At 36.1% G+C, this 17538-nt stretch overlaps 1 protein-coding gene across 1 annotated transcript; it reads left to right on the top strand.

Moving 5' to 3' along the window:
- Positions 1 to 3094: 3094 nt before the first annotated feature.
- Positions 3095 to 17488, top strand: LOC137962247 (1,4-alpha-glucan-branching enzyme 3, chloroplastic/amyloplastic). Its single transcript, XM_068809008.1, has 21 exons — positions 3095 to 3424; positions 3503 to 3574; positions 3659 to 3723; positions 3815 to 4492; positions 4588 to 4760; positions 4870 to 4959; positions 5295 to 5370; positions 6045 to 6152; positions 7440 to 7530; positions 7668 to 7769; positions 8982 to 9084; positions 13870 to 14007; positions 14654 to 14725; positions 15309 to 15413; positions 15618 to 15695; positions 15842 to 15952; positions 16081 to 16161; positions 16333 to 16437; positions 16831 to 16916; positions 17045 to 17099; positions 17190 to 17488. The coding sequence occupies exons 1-21, from the start codon at positions 3162 to 3164 to the stop codon at positions 17220 to 17222; spliced, it is 2685 nt and encodes an 894-aa protein (XP_068665109.1). The 5' UTR covers positions 3095 to 3161; the 3' UTR covers positions 17223 to 17488.
- Positions 17489 to 17538: the final 50 nt, after the last annotated feature.

Genomic DNA, 17538 nt, shown 5'->3' with positions numbered 1-17538 from the left:
TAGTTATAGTTAAGTTACTGAAAGATCCCTCTGTAGCTTTAAGCTTCAATAATTTAAAGAGTTGTTGCACATAACTTTATTGGCATATCATTATAATTGGCCTTTGTAACATTTATGTTGTAAGTGTCACGCGACTTTTTCCATAGTGGGTTGAATTCTAGGTATGAAACACCTTAGGAGTGAATGTAACAAGCTGAGTTTAAGTTGTGAACCACTATAAAAATGACTATGTATTTTTATATAGTCTATTGTTTATTTATGTTGATTTTTAAAGACAATATATAAATAGCAATTGTAGCTCTTGAGAGAGATGAGAGAATAAACCAAGGGAGAGAAGGAAGAGGAAAAAAAAAGGTGTATGGTCGAATTTGAGCTAAGAGGAAGAGGATTGAAGGTTCTATCTCATGCCTTGAGGTTGTATTTATAGTTGTGTGAAGGTGTTTACAATAACTACAATGCCCTTAGGGCTATATGTTTCAAAAGGAAGAAGACATAAGAGTACGTATACCAGACTGTGTAATTATAATTTTATGTTTTTTTAATGAAAATTCTCCTTATTTACTAGTCATGCCACCTCTACACCCGTGGGTGTCTTTTAACACTCCTTTCAAGTTGGTATTTATGATTTCACTTTGCAAATAATACTGGTCAAATAACTTTTGTGTTTTAAAAATAAATTTTGACTGCATTGATTTGATTAATTTTCTTATTTTTTACATATTGCTTGTAGTCTTCATCTTGTTCTCATATTGTCTTCCCCTTGGATATTTTAGTCACATATATCTTGATTACAACAACATGTGAAATTTTTCATTATTGGTTACCTGTTTCTTTTACTTATCATCCTACTTCTCCCCCTCAAATTGGGGATCTCTTTATTATTCACCAAGAGACCCAACTTGCACAATACAATGGTGAGAGAAGAAAAATCACTCTTAATCGTATGGCATAACTCCATACACCAGTTAAAAATGATTATAGTTTGAAATATACTCCGCTTAATTTCAAATACGGAAAAATAACCCCATTTAAGGGCACAATAAAGAGACTACGAGTAGCTCAAAGAAAAAAAATATTTATTGGGTAAAAAAATAAGAAGACTTGACTCAAACTGGATGTTGGGCACACTCCTATACTTTTTAACTAGTGGTTATGTAGGCATTGCTCTTAAGTGATTTTAACAAAAATAAATCGAAAAAAGTACTTTGAGGAATTAAGGGTACGAATAAAAAGATAACAATTCTCATACTTCAAGATGAAGGAGACACACAATGTAACTCTTCATACTTTAAAGTGAGAAGGAGGCGCTTTTAGACCAATAGATGGATAAAAAGTGACCATGTTTTACTAAAGAGGGGGATAAAAAAATAATTCATCTATGAAATTGATGATTAAGGAAACTTAAAAGAAACCCAATAAGAAAGTTTTGAGATGGAACATAATAATGAAAATAGAATTCCTATATAAATCAATTATTTTTTAACACAACTTGACCAATTTACAAATGAAATATCCAAGAGATAATCTATAGAATAAGGGAGATTTAGGACACTAATATTTGGAATTTAGAATGAGTAAAGAAGACTTTCTAAATAAAAAATTTCAGACTTTATAAAAAAAAACTAAACTCATATGAGGCAAGACGTCTCTTGAAAAAATTAATGTGATGTGAGATCAAAGAAATCAAACTTTTAATGAAGTAAATATACTCAAGTTGGTAAAATTTTGACTGATTTTAAAAATAAATAGGAAAATTAACCAACATTAGCAACTTAACAAGTGAAACAAAAAAATTGATTTAAATTTGAATTTTTGCAACCAACAAGATATCAATATGACATTTGATTATTCCGATGTTGATATCTTTGTCCGAAAATATCAGATTGATAAACAATTTATTGGGATAGAAAGTAGACCCACGTAGCTTTATTTTGATATGTAATTCTCAATGTAAATTTTCAGTAATGTTAGTACAAACTGTTAAAAAATTTGAGGTTTTTTGCTACTTCATGAAACTTTTTAGCTGCTTGACCTTTGTTGCTTCAAATATTGATTTATCTATATAAAAAAGTATGATTTCAATTATTTTTTTTTGAGTTTGAAACTATACTTAAATATATTTTCAATAATATATAATTTTCTATATGAAACATACAATAAAAGAGTGAAAAATCCAATGAGAATATGATTTGGGAAAAAAATGCTAAAGGAAAAAACAAAAAACTCCCTTTTTCATTTTTATTTTTATTCTTCTTATTACTCTTCTTTTTATCCATCTTATTATCCTTTTTCATCTCAAATAAACACAAGATATCTCAAATGAATGAAATAATAGAGTAACTCTTGGGAGAGAGCAGAGCATAAACCAAAGCAGAGAAGGAAGAGGAAAAGAGACAAAAGTGTATAGGTGAATTTGAACCAAGCGAAAAAGGCTTGAATGCTCTACCCCGGGACTTAAGGTTATATTTATAGTTGCATGAAGGTGTTTACAATTACTATAATGCCCTTAGGGCTACATATTTTAAAAGAAAAATGACATAAGAGTACATATACTAGATTACGTAATTACAATTTTATGCCATCTCTATGAAAGTTTTCCTTATTTACTAGTCATGCCACCCCTACACATATGGGTGTCTTTTAACAATTTATTTAGAGCTTGAATTGCATATCAAGTTGCAAATAAAATTAAAAACATTTTAAAGTTCTATTTAGCATTCACAAATACATTTATGCTCCTCTATGTCTATGAGCCACACAATACCTGATTGTAGGGCTGAGATATAGCTAAAAACAATTCAAGGTCACAATGGCCAATCAAAATATGCCCACAAAGAGACTTTAACAACAAAATATTTCATTTAATTTGAACTGAAAAAAGTACTCCTACGAGTATAAGATTAAGACTTTTGCACGGTTGCTGATTTGTTTTGGGCTTATGAGTGTGTCAGAGAGACACCATCTCACCTCGCGCTCGTTATTCGGATTTCGGACACTTGGTTGCTCTCCGCATTCTGTGTGACTGCTTCATATAAGTGAAAGCAATTATGTCAGCCTGTTACCGATAAGGTGATTTATTCCGTTAGTACGACAATCCGAAGAAGTGGCAAAACTCATTCCCGCGTTCGCTCTTCAAGAAGCGGAAGCTTTTTGACACTGCAATGGCGACATTTATCCTTGCACGACCTTTGGTCTTGTCACCGGACGATCGTTTCCTCCCTCTCCCCTCTTCCGGCTTACGTAGAACATCGATTTATACTAGCAAATGGAGCTGCTCAGCTTCTGGGAAACCAAAGCCCAAAAAATTCGACCGGTTAGTGAAGAAAACCCAAACGGAAAACAGGAGAGACACTGTAGACCCCGTTGGTTTTCTCGCGGAGCTTGGTATTTACGATAAGGCATTCGCGCAGTTTCTGCGAGAGAGGTAGCGTAAAATTTCTACAAATATTAATGCCGCTGACAACATTTAGCTGGTTTGTTGATGCTTGATTCGGTGTTTTAGGCACAAAGCCGTTAAGGACCTCAAAGAAAAGATGTCAGGTAGATTTGCGAGTTTGATGGAAGTGTCTTCCGGGTAAGCAAATTGGATTAGCTTGCTTTTCGATAACTGTGTTTCGTTCGGATTGTTGTGGGATGTATAGGTCTAATTCTATCTCAGGTACGAGTTACTGGGTATGCATCGTCACTGGCAACATCGTGTAGATTTCATGGAGTGGGCTCCAGGTAGGTGAAACTTTGCTGGATGAGTTAACGGTACTTGGACTACTGCGTTTTGAGTTCCCTCCTCATAGTCGTTCTATATTTTCAACGAAAGGTGCTAGGTACTGCTCTGTCATTGGCGACTTTAACGGATGGTCTCCAACGGAGAATAGTGCCAAAGAGGGGCTCCACGGCCGGGACGATTATGGTTATTGGTTTGTCATCCTCGAAGACAAGCTCCGTGATGGGGAAGAGCCAGATAAGTATTACTTTCAAGAGTACAACTACGTGGATGATTATGACAAAGGCGACAGTGGAGTTACTGCTGAAGAATTATTTAAGAAAATGAATGATGAATATTGGGAACCTGGGGAGGATCGCTTTGTTAAGTCACGTTTTGAAATCGCGTCCAAGGTGTACGAAGAAATGTTTGGGCCTAACGGTCCCCAGACCGAGGAAGAACTGGGTGAAATCCCTGATGCTGAAACCCGATATAAAGCTTGGAAAGAAAGTCATAAGGATGATCCACCTAGTAATCTACCTCCATGTGATGTGATTGATAATGGAAAAGAATATGATATCTTTAATATCGTGGATGATCCAGTGTGGCGGGAGAAATTTCGAGCTAAGAAGCCTCCCCTATCTTATTGGTTAGAAATGCGGAAAGGAAGAAAAGCTTGGTTAAAGAAGTACAAACCTGCAATTCCCCACGGGAGTAGATACAGGGTCTATTTTAATACCCCAAATGGAGCTTTGGAACGAATTCCAGCATGGGCTACCTATGTGCTTCCTGGTAAAAGTTCAAATTATATCTAGTCATGGCAGAATTATTGGTCTTTTTCATTTCAACTCTCCAATGAAAACATTTTCAACTATGCATGCTTTCAGACGCAGATGGGGAGCAATCTTTTGCTGTTCACTGGGAACCACCTCCAGAGGTTGTTTATAAATGGAAAAATAAACGTCCAGAAGTGCCAAAGTCACTTCGCATATATGAATGCCACATAGGAATCAGTGGATCAGATGCCAAGATTTCCTCTTTTAGTGATTTTACAGCTAAGGTAACACCTCTTGCCCTTTTTATGTGTATCTTTAAGTTCCCTTTCTCTCTTTGCCATTATCCCACCATTCAGTCTAACTTGTGTTTGTTGTTTCTTTTTTGCTAAATAGGTTCTTCCACACATCAAGAAAGCTGGATACAATGTAATTCAGATCGTTGGGGTTGTTGAACATAAAGATTACTCTTCAGTTGGTTATAAAGTGAGTTAAAATAAGTCTTCTTTGACATATATTCACCTTATGAAGGAATAGCAAAAAGAAACCATCATGTATTTAAGATTAGTTCTCAGTACAATGAATTTATTTCACGCCTTTGTACGATTGGGCAATGAAAGTTTTCCATCGATTGCCAACCGACGTTTGTTCAGCTTAAACCCATACTAGCCCTGCTTCTCCCTTCACCCTCTCTCCAAGGACCGCAAAAAGACACCATCATGTGTTTAAGATTAGTTCTCAGTACAATGAATTTATTTCTGGCACTGATATTGACAAGGAGATTAACCTTGTCTTTTCACTTTGATTTAACTGTAATGCAGGTGACCAATTTATTTGCTGTTAGCAGTAGGTTTGGTACTCCAGATGACTTCAAGCATTTGGTTGATGAAGCACATGGTATGCTTCAGAATGTAAATCCAGCAATCCTTTCACTCACTACTATTGTATAATCACTTTTAGTCATTTCACCACATGAAGTAGCCTTAGGATGATTAATTTAGTATAGAAGTAGTTGGGAGGAGCACTGGGAGGATATTCTTTCCACATTGTGCAACTTTCCTTTTTCATTTGTGGGATCTTATGATTATCACTTCACATTGATTTTCATTTTCGTTATATAATATAAAATATGGAACCTTCCATTCTGTTTTTTAATTTTTTATCACCGGTTGATCCTTAGTGTTAAAGTTGAACCTGTTACTCCAGAAAACTATAAGAATAGGATTTTTCTACCCAAGCTAATATGAGATTCTCCTTCCGTACACAACAACTATCACTTTTAAATAACTAGCTTGAGATTTGGAACACGTGCAGAGAACCATTGCAGTGCCCAGAAATATGAGCTTAGGTTGACTTTAATGCCATGTTAATATTGGGTGGTTCCCAAAATGATTAATGGAAGTTAGAAAACCTCTTCCCATCAGACCCATTAGTGTGGGATAGCTCTCCCACACACAACAATTCTCTTTTTATGACGACTAGTCCGAAAAATGGAGCTCATGTACAACTATAGACTGGTGGACTTTTTTTACCTACTGATGCTTAACTTTGTGATTATTTGTGTTTTACAGATCTTGGAATGCTGGTTTTCTTGGATATTGTCCATTCTTATGCAGCAGCAGAGGAGATGGTTGGTTTGTCATTGTTTGATGGAACCAACGACTGTTATTTTCACACTGGTATTTTTTTGCTTTGAAATGGGATTCATAATATTCTTTTGGAATTGTCATATTAGGTAATTTGAGGTTGGTTTTTTACATAAGCGTCAATTTCTGGCTGCTTTCTGTCTTAATCTTTTTATTAGATGAATAGTTGTCAAGCTTTGGACAACTAAGTTCTCACGAGCACTTTGATTATAGATACTTGGTGAAACTATATTTTATCTTTTCTTTTACTTTTGCTAAACTCCACCTTATTACCCTGCTGATAAATTTAATATGCATTTAACATTTAAACAATATGATCTTTTTGGAAGCCTTTACCAATAATTTTGTCTTTCAAATGGGATGAGGAAGATAGATCCTAGGGTGTGCTGCCAAGAAAAAAATTAGACAGTTTTTAAGTTTTATAATTCGGTTGTTATCATCTAATTGACAACCACAAGTTATTTAGGCAGTCAAGTGGATTGCCATGAACTAACACAACTTACTGTTGTTGGTGAGAATAGTTCCGCATAGATAAATGTTTAAAAAAGTTGTTAGTTTATAAGGTTGAGCTATAGGCCTTCTAAGTGATTAATCATTTTGGGATGGAACTAGGTTCAATCTTAATATGGCATCAAAGCAGGACATCTACTTGGAATTGGGCCTAGTTTGTGCCTGATTGAGCTTGTACCCTGTCCAGGCCTGTTATTCATATATGTAAGCTTGGCATTGAAGATGAGAGTTAGTGAGAATAGTTTACATAGATAAATGTTAAAACATTGTTGCTTTATAAGGTTAATCAATAAACCTCCTAAGTGGCTAGTTATTTTGGGGTGGAATGAGGTTCAAATTTAACGATGGCTAAAATAAAATTTAACAAAATAATTTCTTAGTGGAGTATCATTATTAAAAAAAAAGGTATTGTTAAATGATGATCAACAAAAAGTATTAAGGAGATTTCCCTGTACAAACTATGATAAAGGTAAAAAACTGATAAATTATTCTTAATTTGCCTTTCCAACAATGTTTAGGCAATTTGAAGCTCTATGTTTTAGTACACATCTAAACAGCATTCTTTTGCGTTAACTATATTCCTTGCCACTTCAGCTTGTATTTCTAGGTAAAAAGACTTAGCCTGGCAGCCTGTTGTGAAAACATGTTTAATATGGTTGCTCCCTGCTCAAGCTGCTTCATTTTGTTGTCTTTCTGAAACTTACAGCTTTATTAGTTTTCTTGATATACTTGCTGATTTTAGGTATTCTATTTTCTCATAGTTATCTCTTTAATTTGTGTTTGTCAAATCTAACCCTGCCTCCTTGAAAGGTAAACGGGGCTACCACAAATTTTGGGGGACGAGAATTTTCAAGTATGGGGACATTGATGTCTTACATTATCTTCTGTCCAACCTGAAGTGGTACTTCATGAAACACAGACTTATTTTCCTCTTAAAAATTTCAATATATTACAAAAGTCAATGTCAATTTGACCTGATCTTTTCTTTGGGCTTATTCACTTACCATCCTTTAACGTAAAACTTAACTTTTGGAATAGGTGGGTTGAGGAGTATCAAATTGATGGTTTCCAGTTCCATTCACTTCCATCCATGACATATACTCACAATGGTTTTGCTTCTTTTACTGGTGATTTAGAGGAGTAAGTGGTCTAAAAAGCAACTATTTATTGGTTCATATTTTTTCTTAGCTGTGAACAAAAGATTTACAGCCTTAGAAATACTTTTTAATGATTTTGTGGTGATGGTGACATGTACAACTGTAGACTTTGACTTTGACAAAAGCCGAGTTTATGTTATTTGCATGCATGGTGGAGATGGTAATTTCCCTTTTAAATGAAATTACTGTAAATCATGACATGGGTTTTGGTTCTTGTTGATGGATGGATGGATGGAATCGTAGAACTTTGAAGATGGAAGTGTTGATGATTGAAGAAGGCTGACCTGAAAATCAGTGCTAGTAAATTGTGGTCTCAAATGGTGGGAAAGGATTGATATAGTCATCCTGGACATAGTTGGACAAAACTTTGATGTTGATGTGATGGTTCATCCACAGCAGGACATTCACATGTTTTAAACAACTAGATTACAATAGGTGATTTTCTGATGAATGTACCAACTGAGATGGATAAGAGGCAATGGACAGATTAGAGATCTGAGCATCATATGTACTCCTGCTAAAGCCTCTAGTACAATTTTCCTTTCATGTTTCTTTTGGTTCTTTATGTTATTCATTATGGAGATGGTCTCACTTCTCGGAAAATACTTTTGGATGCTACTCGTTTGACTTGAAAAAAAATGAGAGTAATGCTTAAAATAATTTCTTAGACAATAATGGGGCTGCAAGCTTGATTTTCACTATCTTTAGAAGGGTAGCATTTTTCAATCAAAACAATGGTGGGAAATTTTACTTATAGTGCTCTCTTCTTGTTCAAGGGGTAAATTGTCTGACTCCTCTGACAAAATTACGAGCTTGGCAAACTACCTTCGGGAAAGTCTCTCCCTTTTGATCTAGCCCTAAACATGTTTAAAACACTGCCTTAACCCACAAGCATTTTCTACAGACATCTCTAGATGAGTTGCAGAGGTTTTCTATTCCTTATTGAACGAGGGTTTGCTACTTGGTACTATCAGATTTAACTTGATTTTTCAAGTGCATCTCCCCAAAAAGAAACAAAAAAGAATTAATTTCAGTACTTTAGTATATGCTTGAGTTTGTTTTCCTTGGTATACTTTCACAAGTTTACACTGATTCGTGAGTTTTGTAATTGCTTGGGCATGTTTAAATCACTGTTTGGATGTTATCTACTGTTAGCTAATTTTCCTCCCTCTCTTTTTCTCGTACTGAATTCAAGGTACTGTAATCAGTATGTCGACAAGGATGCTGTGATATACCTCATTCTGGCCAATGAGATGCTGCATGAGCTTCATCCAAATATAGTAACAATTGCTGAGGATGTAAGTCATCTTTAATTCTCAGATGCCTCAAGGAGTTTTTTATGGTTTTACTGTTTTAAGTTAGCTATTTTCATTTGTAGAGATTGTAAACTGAAGAGACTGTTTGTTTGACCTCCTTGATAGATAATGGAATTAGTGCACCTATTTCCAATATCTAGACTCAATGTTTCAAGTCTTATTTCCTTTCAATGGTACCTGAGTTTAACATAATTTGATAGGAAGGTATTGTAGTTGTAAAAGTGTGAAATTTGTAAAGAAAGAGCGAGCCGATGAGATAGAGAAGAGTTTGTGAGCAGCACTCAAAAATGAGGGCAGAACTTGAGCCATTCTCTTTTATTAAGAGTTACTTAGGTGAAAACAGGTTAAGTTACAAAACTACCTGTTACAACTTAAACCCTCATATCTCTTTGAGTACTGCTCAGAATTTCACAAAATTTGAAACTAATGCTATTGATATGATTCAGCCTATGGCTATCTTCCAAGGTGTATACCAGACTAGTGAAATGACCAAAATACCCTGATAAGAATTCTAACGCTCCCCCTCAAGCTGGAGTGTATATGTCAAGAAGCCTCAACTTGTTACAAATAGGGGTGGGCAGGGGTCGGGTTTCCCGAAACCCGAAACCGACCTCAAAACCTGAATTCGAAAAAAGTCGGAAACGTCAAACCCGATTGTGACCCGATCACCGTCCCTGCAACACTGCTCCGCCCCGTCCCTATAAACCCAAATTAAACCAGACCCTCTGTCCCATTGCCATGAACCCAACCCATCCCCGACCCATCCCCACCCCATTTTATATCCTCGTCTCGTCCCTGCAGGTTGGGTTTGGGGAAACTTGTTCCTAGCTCGAAATCCAACGGTTTTTTTCTCTGCCTCTTTCTTGACCCACAGGGTAAAGCCTGAAACCCAAACCCATGGTTTTTGTGTTGGTCGGATCAGGTTCCCTACGACCTGATGCCTACCCCTAATTACAAAATATGCCAAATTCTTTCTTTTCCAAGGCTTTGGTGAATAAATCACTAATTTGATCTGCGGGTTAAATATAAGGAGTAACCATTGCATCACTTGTCTCTGCATCATGAATAAAGTGCAATCAACTTCTAAATGTTTTCTGTGTTTGTATTCGGGCAAAATTGAAACCCTAGGAAAGGCAGAGAATCGAAAACTCCTAGATCGGAGAGAGGACGTATCCGGGCCATTTGAGCACTGGCTCAACGGCTTTAGCAAGGAGCTCTAGTGTTCGAATGTTTCCGATCGGGTTTATGTATTTCTCCAAAATGGCAGACGAAGATTTGAAGTTGCAAGAGATGCAATTCCCCATGTGAACGATCTCTCTCCTTCTGCTCCTGTCGATGTCGAGTCCTGAAAGGCGAAAGGAAAGGGGATTTATTTAGCAACCGAGCCGGCTCGCGAGCTCGTGAACGGAACCGCGACTCGCTCGAGTTTGACTCGGTTACTTAAACGAGCACGAACCACTGCTCGAACTCGATTAAAAATGTTCTCGAATCGAGCCGAACCGAGCTGGGTCCGAGCCGAGCTCGAGCTATTCACGAACCGGCTTGGTTCGATGCCACCCGTACACTTAACGGCTTGAGGAGAGAACTTATCAATTGTAGGCCCCAATACATGAACGAAACAAACACATCCAAAAACACGAGGAGACAAAAAATAATTCTGCCCATGCTTTAAGACTTGAAGGAAAATTTTCCCTCCAAGCACCAAGGAGGGCATCTTGTTAATGAGAAAACTGGCAGTAAATATAACATCACCCCAATATGACTTGGGAAGATGCATATGAAACATCTTATGGGCCACGTCAAGTGATTTTTCCTTTTAGCAATTCCGTTTTGTTGGGGAGTATATACACAAGAAGATTGATGAATAATATCAACAAGTTGACAAATTGAAGTAAACATATGATTCATGAATTTAAGTCCATTATTTGTACCCAAAATAGAAGAGAGGCACCATAATGTGTTTTTTATTTTATTGAAAAAGATCATGAGTACATTGAAAACTTCAGATTTCTCTGGTAAGAGATACACCCAAGTAGATCTACTAAAGTTATCAATGCTCGACACAAAATATTTGTGACTAAAAATACTAGTAATAGGACAGGGTCCTTACTTATTTGAATGAATTATTTAAAAAAATTACTTCTAGAAGTTTGACTAGTAGGAAAGGATGCTCATTTGGTGCTTCTCAAGCTGATAGGATTCGCAGTGAAACTCTGATCTATTGACAAGAAACAACTGAGAAAGCTTTGCGGGGGAAGGATGACCTAGGCGAAGGTGCGACTAGGAGAATGTACCACCTACACGGAGTGCAGAGGTTGTATTCTGTCATGGTTCCTCCAAATGATATAGCCCATTTCTCTCACACCCTAAATCAATCGTCCTCTTTTTCAGCAGGTCCTGAAAAACACAGTGAGTGAGATAGAAAGTCACTGAACAACTTAAAGACTTTGTAATCTATCTAACAAAAAAGAGCAGGAAGCTTAGGGACTATTAGAACTGAATTTAAAGTCAAGAAAGAAGTAGGCTTGATGGATCCTACTCCACTAACAGAAGATGTGGAACAGTCTGCAAGAGTGACTTGTTTACACAGAAAATAATGATGACATACGTGACATGTGAGATGTTGCACCAGAATCAATAACCATGTGGACATTAGACTCACATGTAAAGCAGACTCTCTGAAAAGGAGGAAGTCAACTGAGCCAACCGGTGGAATAATTGGTACATTTCATCTGGAAAACCACATATAATAGTACCCTCACTAGTAGAGGTCTCACTGTTCTCAAAAACACTGGAATTTGCCCATGTTGGTTTACCAAAAAATTTCCAGCATCTATCTAAAAATTGGTTGGTGTGCTACGTATACACCTTCTGTCCCCTCTGTTTTCACCTTGACCTCTACCTCGGCTTGCACTATCACAAACTCTTCCCTGCTGCCCCTTCCACGTCCATGGGGAGCTTTTGATGGATTCACATATTCAGAATATTAAGGGCAACAACGTTAACAGATTTTACCTCTTTTCTATTGGGAGAGACTACAATATATTCAGGGCCCGCATGACTCTATCGAAGACATTAGGAAGGGAAGGCACATCATTTGAAGCCAACAACTGAGCTCGAACAACATCATAATTAAAGCCCGAAGCAACAAAAAATTTGGCTACATAAATCTCTCTTTCTCATCAATAGTAAAGGGATTGTGTATGTTAATCTTCTGTAACACACTTTGTAATTCATTGTAATAGACAATAATATTCTTTTCACCCCTCTCTAGACTAAAGGACTTGGCATATAACAGAATTGTAATTCATTGTCATAGATACACGTCAAGTTACTCTCTTGGGCATAGATTCTTTCAAGAGAAATCCAAATCTCCTTGGCTATTTCAGAATTGATCATTTGGATTCTAAGCTTTGGATTCCATGCTATGGAGTAGCCAAGTCATGATTTGGCTATCCTCTGCTTTCCAATCATCATTTATTGGAACTGGGGGGTCATCTCGCAGATATTTAGTCTTTCTCTTGGCTTTTAGATAAATAAGCACTAATTTAGACCAGCTTAAGTAATTTTGGCCATTCAGTTTTTCTTTAATGACCACAATTGTGTCCTTCCCATATAAATTTCCTGTTTCTTTGGTTGGTGTAAACACTTCTTTGGAATCAGCCATATTAAAAAATCATCATCAATTCAAAAAATGCCAAATAATCCTCAAATAAAGTTGCACAAGCTATGTGGGCTCCACATTGTATCAATTAGGGCAATGGGAAACACACCTCAAGGACAAGTAATCTATTTGAGAAGCAAAAGATTCAATATCCATAAAAAACCACAAGGAATTGCCAAGAGTGGATGACATCACCCATCCAGATGGGTGACACAGTCAGTAGATGCAGGATTGACACCTGTGCAGGTAGTAATGGGTAGGATCCCAACAATAAAACCCTCTAGGGGCATAATATTCACGTAGAACTGCTCCAATTAGCATTAGAAGCCATCAACCCTAGGGTTTTGGTGGAAAAAGAAGAAAAAGTTCTGATCTTTAACCTTAATCAGAAAAAAATTCTGGAGCTCCCTTTTCCTGGAGTAGATGAAAAAATTAGAAGAAGGAAGAAGGAACACTTGAAGAGCTCTGCTGTAGGATTTTGCTTTGATACCATGTAAAAGTGTGAAATTTATTAAGAAAGAGAGAAAGAAGAAGAGAGAAAGGGAGAGATAGAGAGAAGAGTGCGTGAGCAGCACTCAAAAATCAGGGCTGAACTCGTATTCTTCTCCTTTAAGAATCACTTAATTAAAAACAGGTTAAGTTACAAAACTACCCGTTACAACTTAAACCCTCATATCTTTTTGAATACTCTCAGAATTTCACCAAATTTGAGACTAATGCTACTAATATGATACTCAGTCCATGGCTATCTTCCAAGGTATATACCAGACTAGTGAAATGACCAAATACCTTTGTAAGGATTCTAACAGTAGTCATACTTGAATTTTGTTACTTTTTGAACTATTAGTCGTATACATGAAAAAGGAGAAAGCTAAAGTTAATTTTATACTTGCAAACAATAAAAATGTCTGTCGTCTAGGGTAGATTTTATGTCATCTTTCAAAAGTTATCCTGCGAAGGATCTTTGTTTATTAGTTCCATCGAAGTTGATTGATTCAAGTTTACTGGCAGAGATCCAAAAGAAATTGCTTCAATGTAGCAAGTACCAAATATTCTTAACATGAATTCTGCTGAAATTCTAGTAACTTGGCACTGTTTTGCAGGCTACACTTTATCCAGGACTTTGTGAGCCAACTGCTCAAGGTGGTTTAGGATTTGATTACTATGTTAATCTTTCTGTATCAGAGATGTGGTCATGGTTTCTTCAACATGTTCCTGATCATGAATGGAGCATGGACAAGGTTCGGATATTTATTTTTCGCATTAATGATGCAAGTTAAAAAAGTCTTTTCTACTCATTTTTATTTTCTTAAGTGTGTGTATTACTTGCATCTCACCTAAATCTGCTAAAGTAAGATTACTTTCACTGTTTGTACATTCTTTTCTTCTATTTATACTCTTGAAATTTTAGATGTGATGTTGGTCGTGCTGTAGAGCTCATTACAACTGCTAATGCAATATTTCATGGGGTTAAGTATTGATAATTCTGATGTTTCATCTTAAAGTTTATTGCATTGTCTTTCTTTTATTAATAAGTAGTATGATGCTGTCAATGTTGAGAAATTTCTAGTAAAATTCATTCTTTAAGATATATGCATTAAAGTTTTTAGCCATAGGGGGCAATTCCAGTATTTTTCCTCTAAAACTCTAAAACTAATAATTTCTTTTCTGTTTTTGTCATTTTATATTCTTCAATCCTTTCCGTCCTGTTGTTTGATTTGAGAATCTGTTTTACTTGAAAAGCTATTCATACTACTACTTACTATTTCATTGAGAAATGAATGTATTTTTATATCATGTTTTAAGTACTCATCTTCAGAAAAACCATTTTCTTTCTAGTGGTTCTTTTGATTTGTCCCCGAACTTTAAGAATCTAAACTGATGCAGATAGTGAACACCTTAACAAGCAACAAACAAAGTGCAGATAAAATGCTGACGTATGCTGAGAACCACAACCAGGTAATAATGGACTCTCTGCACCCTTCTCTTATTCAAGATTTGGCCTTGTATACTGTAGCCTTAGTTTTTTTTTTAATTTAGCTAAGATATTATTAAATTTTTACTTGTGTTTATGAGTTGCTTGTATTTAAGCATTGGCCATGGCCTTAAAGTAGCCTACGGATCTGTGAGATCATCCAGACAGCTAAAGCCAACATACTCTACATGAGATTGATGTCATTATTCTTTTTATTATTATTAGATTAGAGTTGTATTTGAGAAGGAACATGAGTGGATAGGGGGGATGGACTGATTGGGCTTCAAAGAGGAATATTTGGTTGGTGTTGAGCATTTTTTGTGACTAGATTCACATTTAGGTAGTTGTTTATTTTTTATTTTGATTGTTTGAACAGATTACTTTGCAAAGCTGCAATTATCTGCCTTAAAGAGATGACAGACAATTTGTCTTTGATCACAATGGTTTTAAGCTTATGCTTCTTTTGCACAACAACCTAACGGCATATTCATCTGAGCATATCTTAGTGTTTTTCCATTCTTTCCTCTGGGCTTCTTGCGATGATCCATTTCAGTAATGTCATGACAGTCTATTTCTGGAGGAAAATCGTTCGCGCAAATTTTGTTTGGTGGAATAAAAGAGGATGCTCCTGGTTCAAAAGATCTGATGCTTGCAGGGTGTTCATTGTACAAGGTAGCACAATTTGTAAACTGTAACATTTCACTTCTACAATATTTTTCGTTTTTAAGATCTTTTAATGTTTGGCTTTTTTCTTTGAGAGTCTTTTGTATGTTTTATTAACATCAGCTCGCTGGAAAGTGATGTTTCCATATTTAAGCTTCAATGTTTGAGACATAGTTTTAAGTAAATGATAGTTTTAAGTATTTGTGATTTCAGATGATAAAATTGATTACGTTTACAATAAGTGGGCGTGCTTACCTCAACTTCATGGGCAATGAATTTGGGCATCCAAATGTAAGGTCCCTTAGTCTGAAACTAGTCCATTATATTATACATATCGCTTATTTTTATTCTGAGTGAATTTGGTGCCTTTGATCCCCTTGGCCCAAAATTGTGCTTCATTATCTTCTTCATACATTTATATTCTATACTTTTGCCAGAGGGTTGAGTTTCCTACCTCCAGCAACGACTTCTCTTTTTCTCTAGCCAATCGTCAATGGGACTTGTTAATGGATGGAGGGCTTCATAGTAATCTTTTTTCCTTTGATAAGGTTTGGTATTTGTTACTTTATTCTTTGATCTTTTGTTTATATCTCTTTTACAGAATAAAAAAAAATGACTACTGTTTTTATGAACTTTAAGTACAGTTCAAACACAAGCTGGTTATTTGATTCTACAGGACATGATGATGTTAGATGAAGAGAAAAAAATACTTGCACGGCGTGCTCCTAAAATTCACCATGTCAATAACTCTAATATGGTAAATGGGATCCATTTTATGTTTCTATTTTCCACTGCACCAGAATGAGGGATGTATTGTTTTTTTTTCCCCTACCTTTACACTTGTTTTTTTTTTTTTGAAAAAGATGTATATTCCTTTACCCTTGTTTGTTACAAATAGAAAAGACATATTTGATATGTTAACATGCAGGTTATATCATATATTAGAGGCCCCTTAGTTTTCATATTCAACTTCCATCCGGAAAATTCCTATGAAAAGTACAGCATAGGCGTTGAAGAAGTGGGAGAGTATCAAGTAAGTTATCCCATAAGTTTAATTGCCTTTACTCGGTCAAATGTAGCTTGTATCTCATGGTCAGGTTTGCTTCTCTCCCTTCACATTAGCTTTTTGTCAACTGTAAAATTTAACTTATCACTTGATTGATGAGACGAAGGACTAAAGTGATTTACCCTAAATCTTCATATCTATTGATTTCCCTACTAAAGTGTTTAGTCATACCAGAAGTCTTTATATCTGTTGGCTTCCCCCTGAATCTTACCATCTCTTGATTGTTCACATCTTTTGGTTCTAAGTTTTAGTAGAGCAGACTTGAAAAACTAATATTTCTAATACTAAGTCATATTAAGATGATAACTCTCTATCTGAGGCAGCGGCTCAATCAGCTACTTGTACTGAACCTTTGTACAGGTCATACTGGATACTGATGAGATCAAGTATGGCGGACTTGGACGTCTCAAGGGTGACCAATGTATTCAACGGACCATTAACAGGAGGTACTCGTTGCAAATTTTTTCCTTGCGTCAAATACAAAGAGGGGAAATCAAACAGTAGAAATGTTGAACCTCATCTGCTATTATTCTAACGCACGGTGTACTCCAATTATTGTGTTGCTAAACCGCAGAGCTGATGGCCTCCGGACCTGCATAGAGGTACCATTGCCAAGTAGAACTGCTCAGGTTAGCTGTTTTTTTTTGAGGAATTTGGACATCAACAAACTTATGAAGTTTCTACATTTCCTTCATTCACCAGAACTGTTTGCATGGCAGGTTTATACATTAAGTCGAATAATGAGAATATGAACATCATGGTACTGGATCAAAACTGTAAGGACCCTGTTTGCCGGTTATAGAGCTGTGAATCAACAGGTGAGATTTTGATTGCTTTTTCGCCCAAAGGGAGAGCCAAAGGAGAACCAGCCTTAGTTCATGTACCGTCTGGAATGTAACTGAAGGGTTGGAGTATAGATAAGAACCTGAAATTACATATTTTAATAATAATTTATTACCAGAATTTTTCTTGTTAAGGATGGGTTTTAATTTCTGGTTATGACAGATATTTAAGCATTTAATAGTACCTTTTTTTTTCCATCACATGAGTTGAAGAAGTGTAGAACCT

This window comes from Aristolochia californica, unplaced genomic scaffold (genome assembly GCF_029961685.1).
Source record: "Aristolochia californica isolate CCGP_79_NKW_82.1479 unplaced genomic scaffold, dmAriCali1.0.hap1 SCAF_4, whole genome shotgun sequence".
Taxonomy (NCBI): domain Eukaryota; kingdom Viridiplantae; phylum Streptophyta; class Magnoliopsida; order Piperales; family Aristolochiaceae; genus Aristolochia; species Aristolochia californica.
This window is presented reverse-complemented; position numbering and strand designations above follow the sequence as displayed.

Coding starts and splice junctions, on each gene's coding strand:
- LOC137962247 (XM_068809008.1), top strand. CDS start 3,162: ATGGCGACATTTATCCTTGCACGACCTTTGGTCTTGTCACCGGACGAT. Junction 4,761..4,869: donor TTAGTGATTTTACAGCTAAG/GTAACACCTCTT, acceptor TTTGCTAAATAG/GTTCTTCCACACATCAAGAA. Junction 15,696..15,841: donor ATGAATTTGGGCATCCAAAT/GTAAGGTCCCTT, acceptor TACTTTTGCCAG/AGGGTTGAGTTTCCTACCTC.